Source organism: Arachis ipaensis, chromosome B02, assembly GCF_000816755.2.
Source record: "Arachis ipaensis cultivar K30076 chromosome B02, Araip1.1, whole genome shotgun sequence".
NCBI classification, from domain to species: Eukaryota; Viridiplantae; Streptophyta; class Magnoliopsida; order Fabales; family Fabaceae; genus Arachis; species Arachis ipaensis.
In genome coordinates this window covers 84569262-84580640 of record NC_029786.2, presented here as the reverse complement: position 1 = coordinate 84580640, position 11379 = coordinate 84569262, and the positions used below count along the sequence as shown (strand labels likewise).

Below are 11379 nucleotides of genomic sequence, written 5' to 3'. Positions count from 1 at the left end.
AAGTATAAAAATATGTTATTTTTTCTGATTATATTAGCAAAAAAAAAAATTAAATCGAATCTTTAAAATTATTTTTGAGAATATATATTTAACAATGGAATAATTTTGTCTAATTTTAAAATATTTTTAAGATATTTTTGTCATTTGATAATGCGAAAAACACGAGTCTTTACTTTAATATTAAATATTTGATTAACATTTCAATTACAAAAAGAAAGAAAAGGTCATTTTGGACAAGCTAATTAAATTGGTAAAGTAATTAAGAGCAAGTGGCAATAGCCACTTTTTTTAAATAAAGACAGACAAAAAAGTGTTGTGATAAGATTTTATGTGGATGTCCATTTTTAATATAGCTTAGTTTATCAATGATGACTTTATTTATTGTAGTTTGAAAAATGTCATCATGTACACCTATAAATAGACGCTTATATAGAGGCTTAAACCTCTGAATAAAAACACACAGCAACAATAAACATTCTCTTCTTTCTTTCTACACTATTAATATCTCTCTCTTTATATTTCTTTATTTTATTTGTTACCTCTTCCTTATTTATTTATTTAGTTATTTTATAACACGTTATCAGTACGAAACTCTAACGAAATTTTAGCAAGATTCTAGGTAACAAATTTTTATTATGTCGAAACTCTCTCATCTTGAATATAATGCTTTTGATATATTTGAAAATAATTATTTATCATGGATGTTAGATGCTAAAATCCATCTTGATTCAATGGATCTTGGAGATACCATTAAGGCTGAAAATAATACATCCCAGAAGGATATAGCCAAAGCCATGATTTTTCTTTGCCGTCGTCTTGACGTATGATTGAAAAATGAATATATCACATTAAAAGATCTTGCAGATCTATGGAAAGACTTTAAAGAAAGGTATAATCATCAAAAGACGGTGATACTTCCTCAAGCCCGATATGTTAGAGAAAACTTTCTCGATCTTCCATGTCTTGAATGTGCTCCTGTAGCAACAGTATCGAGAAAAAGAAATTAAAAATATTTTGAGTTAATTTCTTGCCCTCTTGTTGCTGAACGCAACAATGAGCTACTTTTGAGAAATCATGAAGCGCGTCCAATTGGCGCCGCCCCATTTCCTGAAGCAAATGCGGCAAATTATAACCCCAAAAGAGGTAAATGGCAAGATTTTGATAACAAGAAAAATTATGGAAGGAAAAGAAATTATGTTCATAAGAAAGGATCTCACCAGAAGTGGGATAAAGAAAGAAACACTAGGCAAAGTAAATCAATTGAGGATAAATGCTTCCGTTGTGGTGGAAAGGGCCATTGGTCACGTACCTGTCGTACCAAGGCACCTTGTTGATCTTTATTAAGCATCCTTGAAAAAGGATGACAAAGAAAAGGAAACAAATTTTGTTTCAAATTATGAAAATTTCACCACTCATTATGATGTATCTAATTTCTTTGAGGATCTTGAAGGAAATATTGGCCATTTGATCAATGATGGAGTTTAATGTGTGTTTGTTAAGTATTCATGTGAATAATTTTTACTGTGCATGTACTTTTGCTCATTTTATTATTATTATTATTATTTGTTTTTAAAGAAAAATGGCAAGGACATATTGTGAAGATATTTGCCTTGCGGATAGTGCAAGTTCGCACACTATTCTTAAAAGTAATATATATTTTACCCATCTTGTGCCAAAAGAAGAGTATGTTAATACTATTATTGGCTCAGACAATGTGATTGAAGGCTCCGGAAAAGCTATAATTTTGTTTTCCGGAGGAACAAAATTCATAATAAATAATACACTATTGTCTACTAAGTCTCTGAGGAACTTATTGAGTTTCAAAGATATTCGCCGAAATGGATATCATGTTGAGACAATGAATGAGGAAAATCATGAGTATTTATGTATCACAATGATTTAAATAAAAAGATTATATTAGAAAAGTTATCCTCACTTTCATCTGGGTTGTATTATACCAAGATTAGTACAATTGAATCACATGCCATTGTAAACCAGAAGTTTACTAGTCCAAATGAATTCATAACTTGACACGACCGATTGGGTCATCCGGGAACAACCATGATGCGGAGAATTATTGAAAACTCCCATGGACATTCACTAAAGAACCAGAAGATTCTTAAATCTAGTGAATTTTGTTGTGCTGCATGTTCTCAAAGGAAGTTAATTTTAAAGTCATCACCAGTAAAGATTGGATTTGAGTCCCCTGAATTCCTAGAAAAGATTCAAGGTGATATATGTGGACCTATTCATCCACCATGTGGATCTTTTAGATATTTTATGGTCCTAATAAACGCATCTTCAAGATGGTCACATGTGTGCTTATTATCTTCTCGCAACCTGGCGTTTGCGAGATTACTGGCTCAAATTATTCGATTAAAAGCACAATTTCCAGAAAATCCAATCAAAGTAATTCGTCTTGATAATGCTGGTGAATTTACTTCCCAAGCCTTTGATGCTTATTGTATGGCTAATGGAATAAGTGTTGAACATCCAGTAGCTTATGTTCACACACAAAATGGGTTAGCAGAATCACTTATTAAACGCCTCCAATTAATTGCTAGACCCTTACTTATGAGAACAAATCTCCCAACCTCGGTTTGGGGGCATGCTATTTTACATGCCGCAGCACTTATTCGGTTAAGGCCAACGAGTTACCATCAATTCTCCCCTATACAATTGGCTTTTGGCCAGCAGCCAAATATTTTCCATTAAAGAATATTTAGATGTGCGATATATGTTCCCATTGCACCACCTAATTGCACCAAAATGGGACCCCAAAGAAAATTGGGGATATATGTTGGATATGATTCTCCCTTTATAGTGAGGTATCTTGAGATACAAACTGGAGATGTATTTAAAGCCCGGTTTGCGGATTGTCATTTTGATGAATCAAAATTTTCAACATTAGGGGGAGAGAATAAGCTTCCTGAAAAGGAACTTAATTGGAATGCATCATCGTTGATGCATTTAGATCCTCGATCAGGGCAATGTGAACTAGAAGTTCAAAAGATTATACATTTGCAAAGAATAGCAAATGAATTGCCTAATGCATTTTCTGATACAAAGAGGATAACTAAGTCTTATATACCAGCGAAAAATACTCCAATTCGAATTGATGTCCCAGTTGGACAAATTGCCACCGAAGCAAATATACGCCAGAAGTGTGGCAGGCCTGTCGGTTCCAAAGACAAAAATCCTCGATAGCGAAAAGAGGTAAATACTATTCCTGTTGAAAAAGACATAGTAGAGACATCTGCAGTTGTTCAAAATTCTGATATAATTTTAACGCCAGAAGACGTTTAGGTACTTGAAAATTGTGAAAATGACGAGATCTCGATAAATTATGTCTTTACAGGAGAGAAATGGGACCGAAATAAGACAATTATTAATGAAATATTTGCATAAATTGTGGCATTAAATATCATGCATGAAAGTAAGGATCTTGAGTCAAGATCAGTCGAAGAATGTCAACAAAGAAATGATTGGCCAAAATGGAAAGAAGCCATGAAGGCTGAATTAGACTCACTTGCAAAACGTGAAGTCTTCGGACCTGTAGTCCGTACACCAGAAGATGTAAAACCTGTTGGATACCGATGTGTATTTGTGAGAAAACGAAATGAAAAAAATGAAGTTGTGCGCTACAAAGCCCGACTTGTGGCACAAGGTTTTTCACAAAGGCCCGGTATAGATTATGAAAAAACGTATTCCCCTGTAGTGGAGGCGATAACATTGCGTTATTTGGTCAGTTTATCTGCATATCATAAACTGCATATGCATTTAATGGATGTGGTAACAGCTTATTTATACGGCTCATTAGATCGGAATATCTATATGAAAGTCCCTGAAGAACTAAAGATATCTAAACCATCTAATGAATATTCGCAAGGGTTATACTCAGTTAAATTGTAAAGATCTTTATATGGTCTAAAGCAATCTGGTATAATCGTCTTACTGAGTATCTGGCCAAAAATAGATTCAAGAATGATGATATCTGTCCATGTGTTTTCATAAAGAAATCCGCATCTAGATTCATTATAATTGCTGTGTACGTTGATGATTTAAATATCATTGAGACTCCTGAAGAGATTCCAACAATTATAAAAACTCTAAAAGAAGAGTTTGAGATGAAAGATCTTGGAAAAACTAAATTTTGTCTCGGCCTGCAAATCGAGCATACAAAACGTTAGATCTTTATTCATCAAACAACATACACAGAGAAGATCTTGAAGAGATTTTATATGTATAAGTCACATCCATTAAATATTCCAATGATCGTAAGATCTTTGGATGTGAAAAATGATCAATTTTGTCCTAAATAAGAAAATGAAGATATCATTGGTCCTGAAGTACCATATCTTAGTGCCATTGGAGCGCTAATATATCTTGCTAATAATACACGACCTGATATATCATTTGTTGTGAATTTACTAGCAAGATATAGTTCCTCTCCAACCAGAAGACATTGGAGTGGAATCAAACAAATCTTTCGATATTTTCATGGAATGGTTGATATGGGATTGTTTTATCCATATGAATCCAAGTCACAATTAGTTGCTATGCAGATGTTGGATACTTGTCTGATCCACATAAAGGGAGATCTCAAATAGGATATCTGTTCACATATGGAGGTACAGCTATATCATGGAGATCTACGAAACAGACGATTGCTGCAACATCCTCTAATCATGCCGAAATACTAGTGATTCATGAAGCTAGTCGCGAGTGTTTTTGGCTCAGAAGTCTGATCCAATATATTCTGCCATCATGTGGACTGATTGATCATAAGATAGCTCCAACTGTCCTGTTTGAAGATAATACAGCATGCATTGCTCAACTTAAAGGCGGATACATCAAAGGTGATAAAACAAAGCATATTTCTCCCAAATTCTTCTTCACTCATGATCTTCAAAATCAAGGGACAATTGATATCCAACATCTTCGCTCAAGTGACAATCTGGCAGATTTATTTACAAAGTCACTCCCAAAATTCTCCTTTGAAAGATTGGTACATAAGATTGGGATGCGCCGATTTCAAGACATTAAATGGTGTCGACAAGAGGGGGGAGACTGTACTCTTTTTTCCTTGGTCAGGTTTTTTCCCATTGGGTTTTTCTTGATAAGTTTTTAATGAGACAGTCTCTATCACTAAAGGATATTGTACTATTTTTCCTTCACTAAAGTTTTTTTCCACTGGGTTTTTCTTTAGTAAGGTTTTAACAAGGCAATAATTCTAAATGGTTATCCAAGGGAGAGTGTTGTGATAAGATCTTATGTGGATGCTCATTTCTAATATAGCTTGGTTTATCAAGGATGACTCCATTTATTGTAGTTTGAAAAATGTCATCATGTGCACCTATAAATAGAGGCTTATATAAAGGCTTAAGCATCTGAATAAAAATACACAGCAACAATAAACATTCTCTTCTTTCTTTTTACATTATTAATATCTCTCTTTATATTTCTTTATTTTATTTGTTACCTCTTTCTTATTTATTTATTTAGTTATTTTATAACAGAAAGAAAGAACCTGTTTGCTTTATATAATATAATATAATTTGCTATATAGAAGATCGATATATTTATTAAATTTCGGTTGCAAATTTTTAATCATTTGGATAGATGGTTGGAGTGGCTTTCATAGTTAACATAGAGAATTACATGATAACTTGTTTCTAAAATTAGGTCTGCAACATTCCTAATCTATGCCTCAAATTTGTTTAGAAAAAGAAAGATTGTATTGAAAAAAAATAAAATAAAAAAAAAATCCATATTACTAGTGACTCCTTTAAGGCATGTTTAGAAAGTTTTAAAGGTGATTTTTTTGAGCTTTTGACTTATGAAGAGTAATAGCATTAATATTTAGGCCAGTTTGCCTAAACTTCTTAAATAAGTTCTTTTGAAAAAAGAACTTAAAATATAAGGACTTTTATTAATAACAACTTTTAAATAAGTTATTTTGTGTTTGGAAAGTTATTATAGAAGTCATTGTTTTAAAGTTGTGCATTAAATACGAGTGATAAAATAGCTTTTGAAAATAGGAGAAATCACATTTTTTAACTTTTTCAAAAGCTCTTAAATAACTTTTTAAAAAGTTAAAAGTTTATCTAAAAAATTATACCAAACACTATTAGGGCTCGTTTCGATAAGTTCATAAGTGACTTTTTTTTTTTTACTTTTAACTTATGAAAAGGTATAGTAGTAATGTCTGGTATAATTTTCAAAACAAAATTGCAACTTTCTAAAAAGCTATTTTAGTGCTTATGGAGAAGTTAAAAAAAATGACTTCTCTTATAATAAAAAGCTTTTTATCACTTTTCTCTTAAAATAAGTACTTTTAGAACTAAAAAACCAAACACAAAATAACTTATTTATAAGTTACTTTTAATATAAGCATTTATTATTTAAGCTATTTCTTCAAAAGTAACTTAATTAAGTTGTTTACCCAAACTGGGCCTTAATGTAACTTTTTATAAGTCAAAAGTTTAAAAAAGTAGCTTTTGGAGTTTCCCAAATAAACAGTGCAATTTTTAAAACTAAATTGCAGCTTTCTAAGAAACTATTTAGGAACTTATAGAGAAGTAAAAAAAAATGACTTCTCTTATAATAAACTTTTTATTACATTTCTTTTAAAATAAGCATTTTAGAACTAAAAACTCACACAAAATAACTTATTTATAAGCTACTTTTAATATAATAATTTATTGTTTAAAGTATTTTTTCAAAAGAAACTTAATTAAACTATTTACCCAAACTAGCCTAAGTCAACCAGCATTAAATTCAAGATTATAACATACAGCAATAGTTCAAGAAGTTAATCCATCAGTAGAATCATTTAATCAGTGTGACTTACAATCATAAAAGAAAATAAACACAATGTACATTTCAACCATAGAATATGTTTTCAGTTCAGTGTTTGCACCTTTACAATGAAATTCATCAACCACCATTCCAAAATATACCATCCTAATTTCAGAACTATAACTGTCTACAAACATTGATAGCAAATTAGACATATCTTGGTCATGATAAAAGCTAAAAAAAAAATCAAAACAAAATTTTTGGTGTTTCTAGCCAACGTTTGAGTCAGGATATGTACATAGATCTATTGCATCGTTTTTCTTTCTCTAAAGAAGTTGTGTTATGTCTTGAACCACTTTATCAGCATTGCTTAAGATTCATTCTTTGTTTAGGATCTGAGTTCCGCTCTTGGAAAGGAGGTCCCTCATCTCTTTGTAATTCCAGAGCTCTTCAAGTGCATCGGCAGTCTTCCGGGGCATGAAGAATCCAGAAGCAGTAGTAACTCCTCCCTCGGGTTCAGGCTTCACAAAATGGGATGAATAGCAACTTGAGTCTTGGCGCAAAGGTGGTGCAGTTCTAAGCATGTGCACAAGAACACCAACAGCGGCGTCTTGTGATTTTTTGCTCATTGGAAGTGATGTTGAACCGATCTCTGACACATTCTGTCCATCCTTACTCTGACTATTTACCCAGAAAACCACAAAAAGGAAAAAATAAATATCAGAATAAGATGGAAAACATAATATTATATCAAAATTACATGCTAAACAGAATCTCTAAGCATCTATATTATCAACCTTCCCGTTCTCCATCATCTAAGATTTCGAGCGTAAGTAATGGATGCCATGGAGACTCGCCTTTGACCTAGTTCTAATATATGAAAAAGTAAAGGCATCCAAGAGATCTAGAAAAACATCGGGAAATGGAACCAAAGATATTTGATAGTTTCTTTTTTTTTTTAAAAAAAGGAAAGAAACTTAACCATTATTCTGAACCAACTTAGGAAATACTTCAGAATTCAGAGAGGAACATCCTTTTCCCCCAGTCAACAAAATTCAGGCATAGATGCGAAGAAAATAAATATATATCCTGCAACTGATTATGCCTATATCTGATTAAGATTAGATGGCTTTGCAGTTATAAAACATTGTAGTTCCACTAAAACAAAAACGTGTTCGTTTCTCTTTGACAGTAAGCTTAACATGTTTATGACTTAGTTGTGGATAAGTCTATCAAGGTACCTGGGTTGGACATCAGGTGTATCAACATCATCAACATCGAAGGGACACGAAAAGTCACCATTCTCCAAGTCATCCTGAAAAGATAGTCTACTAGAGCTTCTGGAAAATCCAATCCGTGGTGAGTCACTTGAAGATAACAACCCTGAGAACCGCCCCGAATTTTCCTTGTTATCTCTAGCAATCTATGTAACAATAAAAGACTCATCAAACATTTTCAGAAATACAATTAATTTGAACTTCAAGAGCAGGTATGTATGGTCAAGGTTACCTTTTGACCGGCATAATTTGTGACCCCTGTATGTAACTCTCCAATCCTCGAAGACTCTAGTTTCCTAAATGACCTGATTCCAGATGGAGATTCTTGTGATGAAGCATAATTCCTTTTGGGGGACATTGGTGGCAAAGAATTTCTACTATGATCTGACAAATTAGGAGAAAGTGTTCTTGAGCTTTTGCCCATCATTGGGTAAGGTATAGTTACAGGGGCAGTTTCAGAACGTACACTTGTTTGAATTGGAATGCCACTATTGAAAAATGTTGGTGGTGACGGAGACAGTGAAGGTGAGAACGGGGGAGACAGTTGATACTCATCATAACTTGACCTGTGTCGATTGTGCATTCTATAGTTGTGAATTCTGATACCGTGGCTATCAGTAGGTGAAGATGGGATATCATATGGCTTGGAAGGAGCACAATTCACTGGTGGGGATCCAACATAGTGCTGGTTCTGTACCATAGGTGCTGCCTTATGGAAGCCACTAGTCCAACTATGCGGCCGCTCGAGTGGTGCAGAAGATGGAGGTGCTATCCCTCTCAGCGGAAATGAAGTGGCACGAACACCCTTTTCTGAGACAGGGAAAGGCCTCAAAGGGTCAGCAAGAGGACTTCCAACATAATCTGTAATTATTTGCGTTGGTAACGATGTTGAACACTCAAGGTTGAAGTCAGACAGCTTGGTCCGGTAGGTCACAGATATTGATAGGCGGCCTGGAATTGCCTCAATGGGAGTGAAACTGTATTCTTCCAGCACTACATCCTCCACCCGAGAGAATGGATCTCTAAACGAAGAGACCTTGTAAATAATATCAAAATTACATGTATGACTCGACAAACTAAGCTTCCTAAATATCTTATAAGCCGGTAGAAGCCTCATATGAGAATAAAGAGCACGAAACAATACTATTGACTTCTTGTATGTCTTCTTATAAGAGCCAGTAATGTCACCAGTTTGTGGAGCCATTACCCGGGGACGCTCATACTGAACAACCCACCTCTCTAATACTGTTTCAACAGAAGAACCATTCTCTTCATGAACTAGTATAATGTCAATTACCATCTGATCCATCAAATTCCTGTGCCAGAAACTCAGATTATCTAGAGCAGCAGGACGATCGCCTAATGCTAAGTTAAACCATTTGTCGCTCCTCCTCACACGAGACCCCATCGGCAGGTCCCCACTCCGATCATGTTGGCACAACGAAGGTACCCTCGAGTCCAAAATGACATGTAAGCTCTTCAAAAGAAACTGATGAACTATTTGTTCCAATTTTCCCAATTCAGGCTGCATATTAGCCTGAAAATCCATCCTTCCTTAAAGGAAGTTCCTAATTAAACTCTCCCTCCACTCAAGATCATGACTTAAGAAAAGATCAAAATTCTAGCTCGCTGTCAAACTCACACACATCAATAAAAGATCATAATCACAGTTCAAAGCATCACCTCAGTGATCATCACGAGTCAATATCCACGAACCAAGCACCGGCATCATAATCAAGCAAAACCGAAATCATGGAACACTCTGGATGATGCAAAAAAGCAAACAGTACGTGAGCACATCCATGGAACAACCGCAACAACATCAACAAGGTGCAAAATTTTCCAACTACAATGCAGATTCAAACATGGCCATCATCATAGGATAAAAATAAAAAATTGAAAAACCCAACTGGGGACCCAGATCATGTGGCAATCATCGATAAACTTGATACACAGAAAAATAATAGATTCTTCAATAAAAACAAAACAAGCATCATCATGATCAACATGGGGTTATAAAAGATAAATCTTTTTCACATGGGGTAGTAACAGTGAATCTCTAGACAGAAATAGGAGAGAGAAAGAGAGAGCGTTAAGTTAACTCACATGGGAGAAGAAGCGGAGAAGAATGGGTATGGAAGCATTTGAAGATGGATGAAGATATTGAATTTGGCCAATCCAACAAAAGGAGAGAGATTAGAAGGAAGAACAAGAAACAAAGGTTGCGTATGATTGATTACCCTGTGTTAACATGCACTTAAAGTAATAATGAAACCCATCTTTGGCCCCTCAAATTTACACGCAGCCTCAATTTTGACCTCAACTTTTAATTTACCCAACTAAAACCTTTAAATATTGAATCGTGACTCACATATGTTCTTAGGATTATCTCCAATAATAGAGATTAGCACGTTAACTTGTCAAAGACTGTATTCATATAGGGCTCAATTTGTTATGGTGAATATGTAGCGATTAAGTGATGTGACAAAAGTTAATTCTACTCAATTTAACTCTTTTTAAAAATGTTAAAATCTTAAATTTATAATTCTATTTTTCTAGAATGTTCGATATTTTGCTGCTGGTATAATGAGTTTAGGAAACCAAGTTTTAAGAAGCTCTATACGGTCATATTTTCACGGTGCTTCTGTGAGAACCTGAATCGTAAAAGATTGGAGAACATTTTTTATTGGTGTGAGTGTGTGACTGTAAAATACATCCAGGATTTCGATAGTTTGAGATGGATATCAATCTTGAAAAACTCTTTTATGAATATCCAAATTATAATGTAAGTTCAACGTCTGCTTTAATGTGTTGCTTACTAATATTTTTGTTGATGAATATACTGAAATTTTTTTTTTCTTTTAATTGTTGAGGGATTGACAAAGTTCAAAAAATATAACATAATGACTCAATTCAGTTCAACCATCAAACAACCAAACACAACATTATTTTTTAATTACAAATTTTTTAAATACAATCAATAACACACACATAATAATATTTATTCAAAGACAAAAAAAATATACAAATGTTATTTTTTTTCAGCAACCAAAACAAAAAACAAATCCTAGCAACATTCAAATACAATAACTTACAATACTCTACTCATAGACAACAAATGGCAAAGAAAAATACAATGCAAAACACAAACCAAAATAAAAGCCAAGAACAGAATATCAAAAAATTGAAAAAAAAAACTTCACTTCCTAACCTTATCTTTGTCCTTTCTTTCGGCGCTAATACTACTTGTTCAATAACCTCGCCTAACAGCCCAAGAGACGATGAATATTACTCGCACTTC

The 11379-nt window shown here is 33.7% G+C and overlaps 1 protein-coding gene across 4 annotated transcripts; it reads right to left on the bottom strand.

Moving 5' to 3' along the window:
* LOC107625563 (autophagy-related protein 13a) lies at positions 6823-10459 on the bottom strand. Of its 4 annotated transcripts, none has more exons than XM_021116067.1 (5): positions 10185-10459; positions 9762-9924; positions 8311-9615; positions 8043-8224; positions 6823-7482 (listed from the first exon to the last, which is right to left on the bottom strand). In XM_021116067.1, the coding sequence occupies exons 2-5, from the start codon at positions 9771-9773 to the stop codon at positions 7179-7181; spliced, it is 1803 nt and encodes a 600-aa protein (XP_020971726.1). In that variant the 5' UTR covers positions 9774-9924; positions 10185-10459; the 3' UTR covers positions 6823-7178. The 4 variants fall into 4 exon arrangements, with proteins under 4 accessions (XP_020971726.1, XP_016183719.1, XP_016183718.1 ...); XM_016328233.2 differs by having other exon boundaries at positions 9762-9840; XM_016328232.2 differs by having other exon boundaries at positions 8311-9924; positions 10185-10458.